Source organism: Bos taurus, chromosome X (assembly GCF_002263795.3).
Source record: "Bos taurus isolate L1 Dominette 01449 registration number 42190680 breed Hereford chromosome X, ARS-UCD2.0, whole genome shotgun sequence".
Lineage (NCBI taxonomy): Eukaryota > Metazoa > Chordata > Mammalia > Artiodactyla > Bovidae > Bos > Bos taurus.
Window position 1 is genome coordinate 56,190,518 of NC_037357.1, and position 20,205 is coordinate 56,210,722.

The 20,205-nt window shown below is 44.9% G+C and overlaps 1 protein-coding gene across 5 annotated transcripts in view; it reads left to right on the forward strand.

Annotated features, from left to right (window-relative positions):
- FRMPD3 (FERM and PDZ domain containing 3) overlaps positions 1 to 20,205 on the forward strand; it is a 145,791-nt gene that overhangs the window by 115,733 nt on the left and 9,853 nt on the right. For all 5 annotated transcript variants that reach the window (XM_059883657.1, XM_015461596.3, XM_015461597.3 and 2 more), the window contains one exon: positions 9,450 to 9,594. In XM_059883657.1, coding sequence (XP_059739640.1) covers positions 9,450 to 9,594 — 145 coding nt within the window. The remainder of the gene's footprint in view (positions 1 to 9,449; positions 9,595 to 20,205) is intronic.

Consider the following 20,205-nt stretch of genomic DNA (forward strand, 5'->3'; position numbering starts at 1 on the left):
GTATTTAATTGGCTTGTGGCCACTTCCTCAACCAATGATTGCTGGCCTCCTCAGATGTTGTTGGGTGAAAAGCAAAACAGACAGGGAAGTAGGGGAGGAAAGACAAGACATACAGGGAAGATATGACTTCCTGAGAAATTAAAAGGGTTTAAAACTGAGAAACGGGTTTCCAGCTGAGTCTCCTGTTTGGAGAGTGATTCTCAACATTGGCTACACAACAGAATTTCCTTTAGAGTCTTTTTTTTTTTTTTTTTTAAATACAGATGACTGAACCCTGTTCCCAGAGTTTGTGATTTAATTGGTCAGGCTGCAGCCCGAGCATCAGGATTTCTTTCTTTTTCAGTTCCCTGGTGATTTGGTAGTACAGTCAAGTTTGAGAACCACTGACCTCTGCATCTGTGGTTCTGGGAGGAACCAGCCCCAGCAGAGTTGCTGGGTGTTGCCTGAGTGAGGAACCCTCCTCTCATTTCTAGGAGTGATCTGGCCACAGTTGTGGGCATGAATGCCACCCAGGAGGGGTCACACTCTTATTGGGGAGACTCACAAAGGCACATGACCTGCCTTAATCATACCACATCAGAACATGTATGGACCTCTGGAATCAGACGGACCAGGTTCAAATCTCAGCTCTGCCACTTCCTAGCTGTGTGGCCTTGAGAAAGTGTCTTAACCTCTCTGAACACTGATTTCTTCAACTGCAAAATGGAGTGCCTGTCTCCAAAGGTCGTCATTCAGGATTAAATGAGAAAATGAGGTAAAATGTCTTAGGACACTGTCTGACACAGAGTAAGTACTCAACAAATGCAACCTATTATTTTTGCCAATGTAAAACAGCACTGAGGAAAAGTTCATATGAAGTCAATTTTGTGGTTAAGTGTGGTGTGGAACCATTGGAGAAGGCAATGGCAACCCATTCCAGTGTTCTTGCCTGGAGAATCTCAGGGACGGGGGAGCCTGGTGGGCTGCCGTCTATGGGGTCACACAGAGTCGGACACGACTGAAGTGACTTAGCAGCAGCAGCAGTAGCAGTGGTGTGGAACCTGGAACAAAAGAAGAGGAAGGGGTTAATCAGAACTTGCTTCCCACAGGAGAGTGTTTGAAGCTGGATCTTGAAGTGATAGGCATGGATTAGCAAGGAGAAGTGGGATGTGTTCACAGACAGAGAGCAAGCACGGAAATAAGTAAGCCATGTGTGCGGGTCGATAAGCATAGTTGCTTGGCTGGAGAGGAGAATAATGAGAAAAGAGATTGGAGAGAGATTGGGGGTGGGCAGAACGAGCTGGTGAAAAGTTTCAAAGGCCAGTCCGAGGAATTGAGATTCAATGTGTTAGAATACTAGGAATCCACTGTAGGCCCTTGAAGAGAGGAATGACAGGCCAAAAGCTGACTGGGACCAGTGTACCAGATGGATGTTTGCAAGGCTAATGTGAAGCCAGGGAGGCAGAGAGGGGAAAGTAGTGCAAGTACAAGGGTGAAGTGACCAGGGCAGGGTCTGAACTGGAGGAATAGCTGTGATAATGGACAAGAGTGAGGGTGAAACATAGAATTACTACGAGTTTGCTTGCATATCCCCATACACATTCCTCTCTTCCACACACAATGCAGAGGTCTTATACCTAACCCTTGCTGCCTGCTGCCTGTATCCTGAATGCACTGAAGCACGGTGCCGTGCAGACGGCTCACAGACGGTCCACACTGTGGCTGGGTGAGGTGGTGAGACACTACATCTCAGGGTAAGCAGGACATCTTGTTGGTGCATGGAGGGGGGTATGAGAAGGTTATGCTTTGCTGAGTGAAAAGCAGCAAATCATTAGGTAGATGATACAACCATCAAGTGGTAGATAGATCAGATTGGCTCTACTTAAAGGTGCTGATAAAATGCATATGAGAAACCACGGGAGAATTCTAATTTATATTAAAATGTTTCTATTTTGTCAAAAGGTTTATCATGTGTGGTAAGCAGAATCATACACCTCCCCTAAACTTCCCATGCCCTAAGCCCAAGATCCTGTGAATACACTATGTTATATGGCAAGGGGAATTGTGGTTGTAGATGGAATTAAGATTGCTAGTCAGCTGACTTTAAAATAAATAGATTAGCCTGGATTATCCAGGTGGGCCCAGTGTCAACATAAGGGTCCTTGTAAGTGGAAGAGGGAGACAGAAGAGAAGGTCAGAGTGGTGTGATGTGAGAAGGAATCAGCCCAACCTTGCTGGCCTTGAAGATGGAAGAAGGGACCATAAAACAAGGAATGTGGACAGCCTCTAGAAGCCAGAAAAGGCAAGGAAACCTGTTCTCCTCTAAAGCCTCCAGAAGGGACGCAGGCCTGCCTACCCTTGATTTTAGCCTATGAGACTTGTGTCAAACTTCTGATATCCAGAACTGTAAGAGAACACACATGTACTGTTTAAATCACTAAGTTTAATTTGTTACAGAAGCAACAGGAAACTAAGATTCCTTCAAATAGGAAGCTCTCATTCACTCCGTTAAAGTGTCATTTCTTTGATAAATGTTTCATCTGCAACCCAACTTCTGTTAACATAAAATCTGATGCATCTGTGTTCAGAGATGTCTGACATGAGCATCTCTATTTACAAGTCAGTGCCCTATGAAATGGACAGGGGAGTGTCCCTTTCTTGGGTAAACTGGCAGAATTGGTGATATACTGGTAGGAGGAAAAGAAGAAGGGTGGGGACAAAATGATCCAGGTTTCATTAGGTAGTCATTTACTGTGAATTTACTGTTGCTTGGAAGGACACTAAACCCAATGGGAGATACAAAGATGAAAAAAAAAATGGCTCCTAGCCCTCAAGAAGCTTACTGTCTTGTAGGAGAGAAAGAAGTACACCCTTATATGCATACCAAAGAAGGTACCTTAGAAGAGGTAGCAAGATCATGTTAGAGTATGTGCATGCATGCTCAGTCACATCCAACTTTTTGTGACCCCATGGACTGTAGCCCACCAGGCTCCTCTGTCCATGGGATTTCCCAGGCAAGAACACTGGGGTGGGTTACCATTTCCTCCTCGATGCAGAGACTGAAACTGTGTCTCTTGAGTCTCCTGCATTGGCTGCCAGGTTCTTAACATGGGAAGACCATGTTAGAATACAGAGGAGTGTGAAATTAATTTTGGCTGGGGGATTAAGGAAGCTTCCAGCAGGCACTTTATATTAGCAGGATCTGTGGTTACCAAGCAGTGCCTCTTCCATATATGTGCACAAGGAGGAGGATTTGGGAAGACAGTCTGGGAAGCTCTGCACTGGAGGGTGACTTCCTGGGCTCAGTAGGAGTCTCTCTGTAGGGCCAGTGTCGTGCTGGACCCAACTCACACAGGCACATAAGAGCTGATTGGGCATATGTATCTCTCCCAACTCTGCATTCAGTGAGGTCATATTGATAACTGGAAAGCAGCCATGGTGGGAGTATGTATGCCAGGGAAGTTAGCAAATGCTACAAATCAGAACTTTGGAGAACTGGTTGTTAAATGTTTACCAGCACACCACTGCATGAGGTACACTGAGGAAAGACTCTTTGAACTTCCTGAACAAGGAACATGAAGTTACAAACCAGAATTGGCCATTTCCCCCTAGATGTGCTATTCTGGTTTGGGAATATTCTGGAAGGGCCTTAATAACTGAGACTGTTCACTTAAGGCAGTCAGCTCTGACTGCACATTTGATTCACGTATGGAGATTTAAAAACCACTGGCTGCCCAGGCCCTTCTTTTCAAACCATTTAAAAACCAGAATTTCTGGGGATGAGGTCAGGAGTAGATAAGTTTTTAAAGCTTCCCAGGTGATTCTAATGTGCATCTGGCCTGAGAACCACTGCCTTAAAGTGATATTCTGCCTTGCCCCCGAATTGGCCGACTATTACAATTAGCCTTTCCTGGTGCTGTGGAGGCAAGAATGCAAAGGCACCAGTCCCCTGGGACTCAAGGACAACCATCTTGTTCCTTACTCCTCCAGGCCTCTAAATTTCCATTTTTTCCTGTTTTCAGGGATGCTAGTGTGAGCTGAGGCTCCCGCAAGGCCAGTCCCCTCCCTAGCTGGCATCCCCAAGTGCTGGGTGCCTTCAAACTCCCAGGGCACCCCAGGAAGGTGGTGCTAGAGCATGTCAGATGAATCCCTGCTGTACTTTCTCAGGGCTGGCCATGCCTCCAACTCCATTCTCCTCTTTTCCATTTGAAGATGGCTTGGGCCTATTTAAGGGCTTCCCCAGTGGCTCACACAGTGAAGAATCCACCTGCAATGTCAGAGACCTGGGTTCAATCCCTGGGTCAGGAAGATTCCCTGGAGAAGGGAATGGTAGCCCACGCCAGTATTCTTACCTGGAGAATCCCATGGACAGAGGAGCCTGGTAGGCTACATCCATGGGGTTGCAAAGAGCTGGACGTGACTGTCACTTTCACTTTTTCACTGGGCCTATTTAGTTACAGTTTTCACTCAGTTTACTTGCTCTGAGTGAGGTAAACATGAGGTAGTCTGCAAATATCTTTCTCCAGGAGACAGCAGTCTGGGACTGAGATGGCTCTGGGCCATTACCATACCCCATTACCACGGAAACCCATAAGGGGGAGAAAGAAATCATCACGCTAAAGTCCCAAAGGATCTCTTGTGGCCCAGTGTGTCTCCTGTTCTCATGTTTGAGCCTTATTGCTCTAGTGGTTTCTGTCGGGACAAGCATTACATTAGGCGTCATGATCATTAAAATCCTATTTAAAATAAAATGTTGTTTTTGAAGGTTTCTAAGAAAACCTATCCAATCTCTCTGCTTGCCTGCCTCTGATTAGATTTTTTTTTTTTTTTTACCCCTGATGGCAAAAACTGCCTCTGTTCCTTTCATGAGCTACATTTGGCCCCTGCTGGAGCCGATTGGGTTGTATGGCGATGCAGATGAGAGGCTGCTGATGTGCTTTGCTGAGCCAACTCAGGCTACGTTTGGCCCTCTCTGGGCATAAGATTTTGTTTCATACTGTTTTATTACTGACATTGGGCCATAGTGGGGGTAGGAGAGAAGAGGGGACATTGAAGGCAGACAGTTCAGTCAATCAGCCAGTTAGGCACTCAGCCTCTGATCTATCCATTGGCCAGCTAGCCAGCTAACCAGTCAAGATGTCAGGCTGTTAGGCATTCTGCCTGCCCTGCAGCCAGCTCATCAGCCAGTGCATCAGTGAGTCAGACTGCTTGCAGCCAGCTAGTCTGTCATCAGTCTGTCCATCAGTCAGTCAGCCTGTGCTTTGGTCCAGTGGTCTCTCGTTCTATTTGTCAGTCAGTGCCATTTCCACAAAGAACCTCTCTCCAGCTTCTGAACCCAAAGTAGTCACCCATGCACACATTCACACCCACCCACCCACCAGTCCAGTACATTCTATGTTCTGATCGGTCTCTCTACTTTCCCTTCATATTGGGTGGCACTAGTTGTAAAGAACCACTTGCCAAGGCAGGATACAGAGAGACAAGGGTTTAATCCCTGGCTCAGGAAGATCCCCTGGGGAAGGGAATGGCAACCCACTCCAGTATTCTTGCCTGGGGAATCCCATGCATAGAGGAGCCTGGCAGGCTACAGTCCATGGGGTCGGAAAGAGTCAGACACGACTGAAGTAACTTAGCATGCACACACACTTTCCCTTCGTAGTGCTTATCACACCTTGTAATCATATTCCTTTGTATGATTACTTCATTTATTTTTTTGGCTGCACTGAGAGGCTTGTGGGATCTTAGTTCCCCAACCAGGTATTGAACTGAGACCACCACAGTGAAAGTGCTGAGTCCTAGTCACTGAGGAAGTTCCCTTCATTTATATCTTATTTCCTGATGGATTATAAGCTCCATGAGGGCAGGACCTAATTGGCCCCACTCTAGGATGAACGGCTGCATCTCTCAGGGGGTCATGTGGTCCTTGAGCCGTTTAGCCAGTGTGTAGTGGCTTGCTAGGTGGACAGGGCATGGGAGCATTTCAGCCAGAGGGAACAGCATAGGTTAAGGTATGAGAGGGCAAAGACACAAGGCCTGTCTAGCACCTTGTAAATGATGTGGTGTTGCTGTAGCATATGGTGAAGGACAGTGATGAGAGGAGTCAGAGTTAGTGGAAGATGTGCTTGGAGCTGTAGGTTGGGTCACGAGAGGCTTTGTGTGATGTTGGAAGGCAGTAGATTTTAGGTGATGAGATATTAAAGATTTTAAGTGAGAGTTGTGTTTTAGACAGATGCTCAGGCCGCAGGATGGAGGTGAAGTGAGTAGAGACTGGAAGCAAAGAGGCTGGGACTTCCCTGGTAGTCCAGTAGTTAGGACTCTGTGCTTCTACTACAGGGGCATGGGTTTGCTCCCTGGTCAGGAACTGAGATCCCATATGCTGTGCAGCATGGCCAGAAAAAAAAAAAAAAAAAAAAAGGCAGGCCAATCAGGAGGCTATCAAAGGTCCTCAGGTTAGTGTATCCTCACCTTTTCTTAATCATGAAAATATCACAATTTGTATGGCCCACTGGAATAAACAGATGAGGCAGTTTTGGCCAGAGGCTGAGGGGCTCAGGATCTCAGCACACTTGTGACCCATTTACATGTACCTTGAGAAGATTTGGTCTTAGAGGAAGATTATGAGGGTCCAGAATGAAGCAAGGCCATGATGTGTGTGAATGCTCCAGAGGCCAGCCTAGCTTGTAGTAATGGCAAGAGGCCTTAGTAATGGCAGTAGCAGCTATCTACACCCACTCTATGTATCCTTCTGCTGTTGGTGGCAGGGGGTGACGCAGAAAGGAAGGGGATCTTATTCTCCCCCTGCCTCACCACCCCATCCCATTCCCCCCTGTCTCTGCTTTGTTGTACACAAAGTTGACCATTCTGTGGTGATTGAGAAGCATGTGTTAACTGGAGGTACAAACATCTCCTCTACCCCTTCCAAACAATGATTCAAAGGTAGTGTCTCATCCCTGGTCCCTTTATCACTGGAGAATAGAGTCATTGCTCTTCTGGGTAAAGATGGTTCCTTTTTGTTTTTTTCCTGATGGTGTTGAATGAGTTCTACAGGAACATCACTAACTCACTGTCTGTGGGGCAGAATCCAAAATGCCTTACTGTGGCGTGCAGTATAATTAGATGAACAATAACTATTAAACAACTTAAGATAGGATTCGATCCAGCACAAGACTGTGTGATATAGACCCAGCACGGTACAAGCTCTGAGATAGGAAAAGAGTTCAAGAGGGGAATGGACTAGAAATAGTGACTTTGGGATCCCTAGCTCAAAAATGAAAGTTGATGCCTGAGGACTGAGCCTGAGACAAGAAGAGACCCAGAGAGAGAGAGAGAGACAAATGTGGTCAGAGCTTATAGAACTAGAGCACAGTGTCATCTCTCGGAAACAGAAGTCCAGAGAAGAATTTCCAAAGGACTATGAGATCACTGTTGACAAATGAAACAAGCTGAGAGGTGTGAATGTGAATACAGACTATTGTATTTAGTTGGAAAGTAGCTTTACTCATAGATTAGGTGGCAAACTATGAAGCAAACCTGACCCAGCAGCACTTGTTTCTAGAAATAGTTTTTGGAGAAGACCACCACACCCATTTGTTTAGCCTACAGATTATCTATGGCTTTTTTCACATTACAATAGCAGAGCTATAACACAGCCTGTGTGGCCTACCAGGCCTAAAATATTTACTATCTAGCCCTTTGCAGAAAAAGTTTGCCAATCCCTGGTCTATATGAACTGAAAATATTCAATGCAAGCTATGTTTCAGGATCCTGAGAGATAGCAAAAAAACTGACTGCTGCAACTTTAGCTAAAAGCTGAGCTGGTTTGGATTCAGAATTGTTCCCAAGGTGAGGGTCCAGCCAAACAGGGCTCGTCAAGTTGGTGACCAAGTTCCATCAAGTGTTTGTGATGTGCCTTTTTACTGCTACTGCCCTGAAAGTAGAAGTGTTAGTCGCTCATTTGTGTCCGACTCTGTGACCCCATGGACTGTAGCCGACCAGGCTCCTCTGTCCGTGGGGTTTCTCCAGGCAACAATACTAGAATAGGTAGCCACTCCTTTCTGCAAGGGATCTTCCTGACCCAGGGATCGAACCCAGGTCTCCTGAATTGCAGGCAGATTCTTTACTGTCTGAGCTATCAAGAAATCCCCTAGTAGGGTCCTAATCACCCCTCACCTGTACTGTTGCAGTAGCTTCTTCACTAGTCAGAGGAGGCTCATTCCCTCCTCTTAATTCCTTTTGCTCTTAATGCTTGGTCCAGAAACACTCAAAAGACAAGATGATGCATGACCCCATGGCTTCCTCTTTAGCTAGTCTTCAGTGGTCTTTACCTGGAGGCCACTTCCCTATGGCAGGGAAAATACTCTCATGGCTGGCTTCAGTCTGACCCAAATTTATTTTCAAGCCACACTTGAAGAATACAGATATTGGGAAGGTTTCTGGAAAAGGTGTAGGTGTTTTTTGGGGTTGGGGGTTTTTTTTGTGTTTTTTTGTGTGTGTGGTTTTTTTTTTTTTTTTTTTTTGGTATATCATTGCCAGGTCTTTGAAGTAGTCAGCTAGCTAACCCCAAGATTAATTTGACTGATTTAGGGTCAGGAACAGAAATCAACAGAGTATGCTAGTATTTTCCAGTGTGGGTTAAATAAAACAACCCCCCCCCAAAAAAAAAGCAGCCCTGCTACTATGAGATGTTCTATAAAAATAGATTTTTTTGATCAAATAATTGGAAAAAGTTGCAGTATTAAAGCCCTCCTCTTGAAGTTTCACAGCGCACATTAAAGGATCTGAGAATTCCCATAAGTATAATTGTGTGCATAGCTTTGTTTAACTCATTGTTTCACATACATATTTGACCAAGAAACTCTTTTAAGTGGCACTGATTAACACTGTGAGGGCACTTAGGGAAATAGAGGGAAATGCGGGGAACAGCATGCAGGTCTGAGCAGGACTACAGACCAGAAAGACTTTGTGGCCCAGAAGACACAGGGAGGACGGGATTGCTCAGAGTGTCCACGTCCGGGGAGCTCTTCTGGGTATCATAGCAGGTTATAGAGTTGAGTAAGAGATAGTTCATGCATTTGAGGAACTTCCTGTCAAGGATCTTCCCCAACCTAGCCTAGACTCCCAGGTTTAGCCTTGTTCTCTCAGCAGGCTTGCCCATCTGCCGAGCCTCAGTAAACCCAAACAGCCACACAGCAGTCATGTGATGTTATATAATTTTAGTCTGTTTCAGTAAAAGTGGTTCATTAAATGTGTAATTAAAGGTTGATTTAGTTTTGATACCTGGGGAAGAGTTGACTATAAATAAATTCTCAAATCAGAAGAAATTATCTGTCAGCCTAGGTGCCTTAATGTGGGATTCAGAAAGGATATTCTCATAACTATACAAGTCATCTTGTCTTTGCTGTTGTTCTCCTGGACATGTACCTGTTCCCCTCCCTCCTGCCTCCTCACGTTTTCTCCTGTCTCTCCCCCAGCCTCTGGTGCTGTTGATGGAGTGGCCCGAAGCCACCAACTTTGCCTGCCTGATTGCGGGGTACTGCCGCCTCCTGCTGGATTCCAAGAAGATGGTCTTCTCCAGGCCCGCCAGCCAGCCTCTACCACCTCCAATGATCAAGGCAGGTAGGGCTCAGCCTGAGTTTTCAGTGTCTCAGAGGCCCTTTGGACCCTGCAGACATGGAGGAAGGCTCACCCCTTTCTTCCAGCTCCTGGTTTACCAGGAGTCCCTGATACACCATTGCGTCTCCCCTGGCCCAAGCCAGTGGAAAAGACAGCTGGCCTTCATATGGGCCTGTCCCACAAAGGATGCCGGTGACAATACTTTGTGTCTGAGTTGGTCAACAAGCATAACATAAAAATAGCAAACGAGCAATGCATAGAACCAATTGGAGAATCACATGGGATCTAAGGCAAAGCTTTAGAGGTACAGTGATCTAGGAGAGATGCACAGATGTCCTGGCGCAGTTGAAAATGAAGCTAAAACCTTTCTTTTGTTCATCAGAGTGGGCACTGACGGAGCTGCCTGGAGTAAGAGGCCATGGAAGGCGGGGGTAGGAAGGGCTATGCAAGCCCAGCAAGAGGCTCAGAGATAGGAGGGAATGATCACTAGGATCAGATAGAGTCAAGGGCTGCCCCCCAACAGAAGGCTTCCCAGTGAGGCAACTCAGTGTATCACCCAGAGCTGTGCTGGTGATGCGACACATAGGGGCCTTAGGACAGATCAGCCCAGTCCAGATACTGCTGTCCTGAACCACAGTAGGAGGAGAGGGAGGAGACCCAAAGAACAGACATTCCATGTATTACACCCGAGGCTTGCCTTGTCCCAGCACCCAAACATCGTGGGCGGAAGTTGAGACTGACTGCCCAGGAGTCGCCTTCCTCACATGCTGATGACTCCATCCGCTTGCCTTGCCGCTTGTCTCGTCTCTTTAAGGCTGTCTTGGTTTGCAGTATGGTTACCTGTGATGTAGAGTGAAGAGTAGAAACACACTTTCAGGGGATGAACCAGCAGCCTGTGGGCTGTGTACACTCACACCCACCCTCTCACTTCATGATCTCTTCACGAACGTGGTGACAAGCCTGTGTTTACATCTCATCGCATTGTTCACAGGAATTATTATTATTTTATTTGGCTGTGCCAGGTTTTAGCTGCAGCATGTGGGATATTCCATCTTTGTGTGGCATGCAGGATCTTTTTTTTTTTTTTAAGTTGTGGCATGTGAAATCTTAGTTATGGCATGTGAGATCTAGTCCCCTGACCAGGGATCAAACCCAGGCTCCCTTTCATTGGGAGCTCGGAGTCTTAGCCACTGGACCACTGGGGAAGCCCCTGACCAAAGGAATTAGAAGGCAATCCACCAAACACAGATGTAGGAAAGGATCAGTGGCCTTAAGGCACATGAAGGAGGTTCTACGTAGAGAAGCATAGGAAGTGACTTAGAATAGAAGGAGCCAAGGGGCTGAGCTGCCATCTGCACTATCAAACCTCTGATGGTCAAAGGATGCCAAGGCCAGCGTTAACCTTGTCAGTGTCACCGTGGTCTTCCTCTCTGTCATCACATCCAGTGATACCTCTTACTGAACAGCACCAAGAGGGAGACATGGAAAAGGAAAGCCAGAAAGAAAAGCCTGGAACCCAGCTGAGGACCAGGTGTGGAAATGACAGTTGTTTAAAGGGATCCACTTTCACAAGACCCTGGGAGTGACTCTGCCAGTCCCACCCGGCCTGACAAAGTGTTTCTGTCATCCCACCCTAGCCAATGCTGTCCTTAAATACTCTCCTTGCTGTGGGGACAATGGCACCAAGTAAGCAGCACAGTCTTCTGTGTCCTGGCAGTTCCACTGAGCACATTGTATGTTGCAACCCTGCTGCTATTCCAAAGGCAAATCCATTTCTCATGGAGGTGTTGCAGCCTGGAAAGAGGTTTCCAAAAAACTGGATGTGGGTTTTGGTCCTTCCCGATTCCTGAGAGCCCCCTTGGGCCTGCAGAGTGATGGGGGCTCAGGCTGTCTCTACCATAGGGCCTCACTTGTCCATGTGGGAGCCACACAGACCACAGTGGTGTCCCTGCTGTTTGCAGTGCTTCACCTCCCCAAGGCCTTGAGTCCACAGCAGGGCCTAGTTGTGTGGCCTTTGGGACTGTCAGATGCTGGGTTCAACAACAGCCACCCAGTGTTCTCAGCCAGTGGCACAGGGCAAGCCTCCTGGCTCTGCCTGTCAGGGGCTGGTGTGCACTTCTTCTCCCTTGGCCCCAAGGACAGGCTAGAAAGACAGCAATGGGTACCACTGAGGAGCCCTCTGCCCAGATTACAGTGAGGGGCCATCAGTCCCTGGTACAAAGCTGAGATGGCTTTCCTCTGTTGGCCCGCACTTTCATTTCAGAACACAAGGCCCAGTACTGTGTTACTTAGCCAAGGCCTATAGGGAAAAGGAATCCTGCCAACTTCAGTGGGGCTTTACCTTCAGGAACCAAAGCTCCAGACCACTCAGGGCCTGGTATCCCTGGCCTGCTCTCTATTCTTGTCCCTCGGCAGTTACTGGCTGCCAGCTAGCTCGACTCAGTTCTCAGCTGGCTGGGCCAAAAGGATGCTGTTAAACCCACAAGTAGAGAAGAGAAAGCACCTCCTCTCCTCTGAGACTGAATGAAAAAGGAAAATGGGGATGTGGGAAGGAAGGGATTACCTCTTGGGTTTTATCAGTAGTTTCCCCACAGGAGGTATTTCATTTATTCACTCAACAACTCTTTCTCTAGTATTCACTATGTGCCAGGCAGTGCGGATAGAGCCAGGAGTAACAGACATGGTCTTTGTCCTCGCCAAGCTTACAGTCCAGCGGGGGAATACGGACAGATGATGAAATGGATAATGTCAGTGCAGTAAGTGCCTTTGCATTTATTTAGGGGAAATTCAGCTGACACAACAGAACAATACCTGGGCTTGAGAAAGACTCAGACAAATGCCTGTTCTCCAGCTGTGGGAAATCCAGAGGCAGCTACCTTCTCTCTCCAGCCTTGAATTCCCTTGTATCCTGGGGAAATCCATGAAAATAAGGTTTGGGGGCCCCAACTGGGATGACAGTTGAAGGAACTCACTCTACGTTTTCTCTCACGGTTATAAGGCAGTTTGGTCTAGTGAATCAAGTATTATGCTTAATGGCTACTACATAGTCCATGCATGGCTTACTGATTTTCATGAAGTTAAAACTCCATGACATGCACAGAGTGCTAAAGCTGGATTGAACATAACAGGCTTTTTTAATGATGAGTCAGAAAGAACATGAACTTATTCCAAAGCCTCTAGGTCATTATTATAACCAGTAATGATTACTGGACTATAGAATATAGCAAGGCCAAGTAATAGGAGGCTAGCTAAGTCAACATCCTGCTGTATGTGTGTGTGTGTGTATGTGTGTGAGATATACTTGAGCATATATAGGTAAAGAACCCGCCTGCCAATGCAGGAGACGCAAGAGATGCAGGTTTGATCCCTGGGCCAGGAAGATCCCCTGGAGGAGGAAATAGCAATCTGTTCCAGTATGCTTTCCTGGAAAAGTCCGTGGACAGATGAGCCTGGCAGGCTACAGTCTGTGGGGTTGCAAAGGGTTGGACACAACTGAGCACACACACACACACACACACACACACACACATATACTTATATAGTGATCTAGTTGGACCACCAGGCTTCCCTGGTGGCTCAGACGGTAAACAAACCACCACCAATGCGGGAGACCTCAGTTCAATCACTGAGTTGGGAAGATCCCCTGGAGGAGGGCATGGCAATCCACTCCAGCATTCTTGCCTGGAGAATCCCCATGGACAGAGAAGCCTGGGGGGCTACAGCCCATGGGGTCACAAAGAGTCGGACACAACTGAGCAACTAAGCACACCACAGTTGAATCACTATCCTATTTCTTTACAAGCATTTAAATTACCCTTGAGAGTAACTGAGTACAGAGGGCTAGACTAGGGCATCCCTCTTGGGGAAAGCTGATGAGCAATTTACAGCAGATTCAGTCTGAGAGGCATGCTGTCCCAGCCGTCAGCATATCATAGCTGACTTTACTGGCATCTGTAACCTTCTGTCCTCAGATGTGGGCTTTTGCAGGCACACTGTCTCTGCCACACAGCCCCATGCTGCTCCTTGGATCTGCACATCACAGCACCAAGTGGCAGGCTGTGTTTCATCTGGCCTTGACAACCTGGTGCTGGGAGATGTTTCCATCTTGCAGGGAGGGAAGCCACCTTTGGACATCAGGACCTTGGCTGAGAGAAGTCACCACCTGCTTAGTGCACATGCCCCTGGGACCCACCTATGATGGCAGCTTGTTGCCAGGCTGGCTATGCTGATTATTCATCTGCCTCAAAGGGAGTTAGCACCTGGTACATGGCTGAGCCCTGTGAACAGTGCCTGTGGGTAGAGACCTCCTGAACTGCTAGTTCGTGCTCCTGGCTTGGTGCTCCCCTAGAGCACTTCTTACCTAAAGCACAGAGGTCATTACATACCATTCTCCCGCTGACCTAGAGTTCCCTAGAGTCAGCCACTGTGATCTAAATTAAACCCACTCAATGTGGTTACATTGACTATATGTTTAGAGAGGCAGCATGTGTGTGTGTGTGCTCAGTCGTGTCCAACTCTTTTCAACACCATGGACTGTAGCCCACCAGGCTCCTCTGTCCAGGGAATTCTCCAGGCAAGAATACTGGAGTGGGTTGCCATGCCCTTCTCCAGGGGATCTTCCCAACTCAGGGATCGAACTCATGTCTCCTACATTGGCAGGCAGATTTTTTTAACCACTGAGCCACCAGGGAAGCTCTTAAATTGGCCTATTTGACCATAAAAAAATGGATTTTTTTCTGGACTCTCAGTTCTATTCCATATGACCTATAATGTCTAAACTTATGCCAGTACCACAGTTTGAATTGCCATTGCTTCGTAGTGAGTTTTAAAATCAGGACATATGAGTCCTCCTACTTTGATCTTTTTAAGATTGTTTCAGTTATTCTGGATCTCGTGATTCCATGTGAATTTTTGAATTAGCTTGTCAGTTTCTACTTAGCTTGTAATTTCTACTTGTGGCTCAGCTGGTAAAGAATCCACCTGCAATGCAAGAGACCTGAGTTCGATCCCTGGGTTGGGAAGATCCCCTGGAGACAGGAACAGCAATCCACTCCAGTATTCTTGTCTGGAGAATTCCATGGAGTATAGTCCATGGGGTTGCAAAGAGTTGGATGTGACTGAGTGACTTTCACTTCACTTCTATAAAGTCAGCTGGAATTCTGATAGGGACTGTGTTGAATCTATAGATCAATTTGGGAAGTATTGCTATCTTAGCAATATTAAGTCTTTCAGTCCATGAACACATAGTATCTTTCCATTTATTTAAATCTTCTTCAATTTCTTTCATAAATGTTTTGTAGTTTCCAGTAGTTTCCAGTTTCTTTTATTAAATTTATACCTAAGTATATTATTGTTATGCTATTGTAAATAGAATTGTTTCCTAATTTTATTATCAGATTATTTATTGCTACTGCATAAACATACAATTGATTTTTATATATTAAGTTTTTATACTGTAACCTTGCTGATATTGGGCTTTTTTTTGTTTTTCTGGCTGCACAGTGTGGCATGCAGGATCTTAGTTCCCCAGCCAGGGATGGAACCTGTGCCCCCTGCAGTGGAAGCACAGCCTTAACCACTGGACTGCCAGGGATGTCTTGCTGAGATTGTTTATTAGTTCTAATATTTTATTAGTGGATTCTTTGGGATTTTCTATATATAAGATCTACAAATAGAAATAGTTTTACTTCTTTCTTTCCAATCTGGATGACTGTATTTCATTTTAATAATTGTCCTAGCAAGAAATCCAAGTATGGTGTTGAATAGAAGTGGTGAAAGTAGAAATCCTGGACTTTTTCCTTATTTTAGGGGGAAGCTTTCAGTCTTTCACCATCAAGTATGAAATTAACTTAGGTTTCTCACAGTTAACCTTTATCATGTTGAGGACATTTCCTTTTATTGCTATCTTGTTGAGTTTTATCATGAAAGATGTTGGACTTTGTCAAATGATTTTTTTGTGTCTGTTGAGATGATCATGTGGTTTTTGTCCTCTATTCTATTAACGTGGTATATTACATTAATTGATTTTCAGATGTTAAACCAATGCTGCATTCCTGCAATAAATCCCTCTTGGGCATGATGTGTAATTCTTGATATATGTTGCTGGATTCTGATTGCTAGTATTTTGTTGAGGACTATATTTTGTATCTATATTCATAAAGAATATTGGTCTGTAGTTCTCTTGTGTGATGTTTTTGTCTGCTTTACTATGAAGGTAATATTGACAATCATAAAACGAGCTGAGAAGTATCTGTTCCTTATCATTTCTTGGAAGGGTTTGTGAAGAATACTATAAATTACTTCTTTGAGCACTTTATGAAATTCATCAGTGAAGTCATTTTGGGCTTGGACTGACTGACTGATTGACTTGATTAATTTGGGGAGAGTTAATTACTGATTCAATTTATCTTCTTGCTATTGGCCTATTTAGATTTTCTATCTTCTTAATTCAGTTCTGGTAATTGGTGTATTTCTAGGAATTTGTCCATTTTATCTTAGCTTATCTAATTTGTTGGCATAAGCTTATTCAAAATATTCACCTTATAAATGATTCTATTGATGGAGAGTGAGTAGTAATGTCCTTTCTTTCACTCCTGATTTTAATAATTTGAATTGTCTCTCTTTGAGCTTGGTCTGTACAGCTAAAAGTTTGTTGGTATTATCAATCTTTTCAAAAAACCAACTTTTAGATTCACTGATGTTTCTCTATTTTTCTGTCCTCTATACTGTTTCTTTGGCATAGTCAATAAAGCAGAAATAGATGTTTTTCTGGAACTCTCTTGCTTTTTCGATGATCCAGCAGATGTTGGCAATTTGATCTCTGGTTCCTCTGCCTTTTCTAAAACCAGCTTGAACATCTGGAAGTTTATGGTTCACGTATTGCTGAAGCCTGGCTTGGAGAATTTTAAGCATTACTTTACTACCGTGTGAGATGAGTACAATTGTGCAGTAGTCTGAACATTCTTTGGCATTGCCTTTCTTTGGGATTGGAATGAAAACTGACCTTTTCCAGTCCTGTGGCCACTGCTGAGTTTTCCAAATTTGCTGGCATATTGAGTGCAGCACTATCACAGCATCATCTTTCAGGATTTGAAACAGCTCAACTGGAATTCCATCCCCTCCACTAGCTTTGTAGTGATGCTTCCTAAGGCCCATTTGACTTCACATTCCAGGATGCCTGGCTCTAGGTGAGTGATAACACCAACATGATTATCTGGGTCGTGAAGATCTTTTTTGTATAGTTCTTCTGTGTATTCTTGCCACCTCTTCTTAATATCTTCTGCTTCTGTTAGGTCCATACCAGTTCTGTCCTTTATTAAGCCCATCTTTGCATGAAATGTTCCCTTGGTATCTCTAATTTTCTTGAAGATATCTCTAGTCTTTCCCGTTCTATTTTCTATTTCTTTGCATTGATCACTGAAGAAGGCTTTCTTATCTCTCCTTGCTATTCTTTGGAACTCTGCATTCAAATGGTTATATCTTTCCTTTTCCCCTTTACTTTTTGCTTCCCTTCTTTTCACAGCTATTTGTAAGGCCTCCTCAGACAGCCATTTTGCTTTTTTGCATTTCTTTTTCTTGGGGATGGTCTTGATTCCTGTCTCCTGTACAATGTCACAAACCTCCATTCATAGTTCATCAGGCACTCTGTCTATCAGATCTAGTCCCTTAAATCTATTTCTCACTTACACTGTATAGTCATAAGGGATTTGATTTAGGTCATACCTGAATGGTCTAGTGCTTTTCTCCACTTTCTTCAATTTCAGTCTGAATTTGGCAATAAGGAGTTCATGATCTGAGCCACAGTCAGCTCCCGGTCTTGTTTTTGCTGACTATATAGAGCTTCTCTATAGAGCTTCTCCATCTTTGGCTGCAAAGAATATAATCAGTCTGATTTCGGTGTCGACCATCTGGTGATGTCCATGTGTAGAGTCTTCTCTTGTGTTGTTAGAAGAGGGTGTTTGCTATGACCAGTGCTTTCTCTTGGCAGAACTCTATCAGCCTTTGCCCTGCTTCATTCTGTACTCCAAGGCCAAATTTGCCTGTTACTCCAGGTGTTTCTTGACTTCCTACTTTTGCATTCCAGTCCCCTATAATGAAAAGGACATCTTTTTTGGGTGTTAGTTCTAGAAGGTCTTGTAGGTCTTCATATAACTGTTCAACTTCAGCTTCTTCAGCGTTACTGGTCGGGGCATAGACTTAGATTACCGTGATATTGAATGGTTTGCCTTGGAAACAAGCATAGATCATTCTGTCATTTTTGAGATTGCATCCAAGTACTGCATTTTGGACTCTTTTGTTGACTACAATGGCTACTTCATTTCTTCTAAGGGATTCCTGCCCACAGTAGTAATTATAATGGTCATCTGAATTAAATTCACACATTCCAGTCCATTTTAGTTTGCCGATTCCTAGAATGTCTATGTTCACTCTTGCCATCTCTTGTTTGACCACTTCCAATTTGCCTTGATTCATGGACCTAACATTCCAGGTTCCTATGCAATATTGCTCTTTACAACATCGAACCTTGCTTCTATCACCAGTCCCATCCACAACTGGGTGTTGTTTTTGCTTTGGCTCCATCCCTTCATTCTTTCTGGAGTTATTTCTCCACTGATCTCCAGTAGCATATTGAGCACCTACCGACCTGGGGAGTTCATCTTTCAGTTCATCTTTCAGTGTCCTATCTTTTTGCCTTTTCATAATGTTCATGGGGTTCTCAAGGCAAGAATACTGAAGTGGTTTGCCATTCCCTTCTCCAGTGGACCACATTCTGTCAGACCTCTCCACCATGAGCTGTCCATCTTGGGTGGCCCCACACAGCATGGCATAGTTTCACTGAGTTAGACAAGGCCATGGTCCATGTGATCAGATTGGCTAGTTGTCTGTGATTGTGCTTTCAGTCTGTCTGCCCTCTGATGCCCTCTGTCAGTGCCTACCTCTTACTTGGTTTTCTCTTACCTTGGATGTGGGGTATCTCTTCACGGCTGCTCCAGCAAAGCAGAGATCAAATTGCCAACATCTGCTGGATCATCGAAAAAGCAAGAGAGTTCCAGAAAAACATCTATTTCTGCTTTATTGACTATGCCAAAGCCTTTGACTGTGTGGATCACAATCAACTGTGGAAAATTCTGAAAGAGATGGGCGTACAAGACCACCTGACCTGCCTCTTGAGAAACCTGTGTGCAGGTCAGGAAGCAACAGTTAGAACTGGACATGGAACAACAGACTGGTTCCAAATCGGAAAAGGAGTATGTCAAGGTTGTATATTGTCACCCTGCTTATTTAACTTCTATGCAGAGTACATCATGAGAAACGCTGGGCTGGAAGAAGCACAAGCTGGAATCAAGATTGCCGGGAGAAATATCAATAACCTGAGATATGCAGATGACACCACCCTTATGGCAGGAAGTGAAGAACTAAAGAGCCTCTTGATGAAAGTGAGAGAGGAGAGTGAAAAAGTTGGCTTAAAGCTCAACATTCAGAAAACTAAGATCATGGCATCCGGTCCCATCACTTCATGGCAAATAGATGGGGAAACAGTGGAAACAGTGGCTGACTTTATATTTCGGGGCTCCAAAATCCCTGCAGATGGTGATTGCAGCCATGAAGTTAAAAGACACTTACTCCTCGGAAGGAAAGTTATGACCAACCTAGACAGCATATGAAAAAGCAGAGACATTACTTTGCCAACAAAGGTCCATCTAGTTAAGGCTATGGTTTTTCCAGTGGTCATGTATGGATGTGAGAGTTGGACTATAAAGAAAGCTGAGCACCAAAGAATTGATGCTTTTGAACTTTGGTGTTGGAGAAGACTCTTGAGAATCCCTTGAACTGCAAGGAGATCCAACCAGTCCATCCTAAAGGAGATCAGTCCTGGGTGTTCATTGGAAGGACTGATACTGAAGCTGAAACTCCAGTACTTTGCCCACCTGATGCAAAGATCTGACTCATTGGAAAAGACCCTGATGCTGGGAAAGATTGAGGGCAGGAGAAGGGGACAACAGAGGATGAGAGGGTTGGATGGCATCACTGACTCAGTAGACATGAGTTTGGGTAAACTCTGGGAATTGGTGATGGACAGGGAGGCCTGGCATGCTGTGGTTCATGGAGTGGCAAAGAGTCGGACACAACTGAGCGACTGAACTGAATGGATTCTTCCCCAAACTCTCCTCGCATACAGGCTGTCATATAACTATATAAGCCTATGTTTTTAACCATTACCCTATAGTTCATCATAGTGGTCTAGATGCTGGGGGGGAAAAAAAAAACTTCCAAATGCCTTTCAAATTCCAGTTTGACGGGGGCAATGAATCAGTGTTGCTTTTCACTAGAGCTTACAGCCATCACAAAACTGTGATGATGTCACTTAACAATGGAGCCCCAAAATACATGAAGCAAAACCTGATTGAATTGAAAAGAGAAAAACACAATAAAACTGCAATAGCTGGAGAATTCAATACCCTACTTTCAATAATGGATAGAACAACTAGGCAGAAGATCATTGAAGAAACAGAGGACCTGAACAGCACCATGAACCAATTAGACCTAACAGAAATCTATAGAATATGTCATTTAACAATAGCAGAATATACACTCTTCTTAAGTACACCTGGA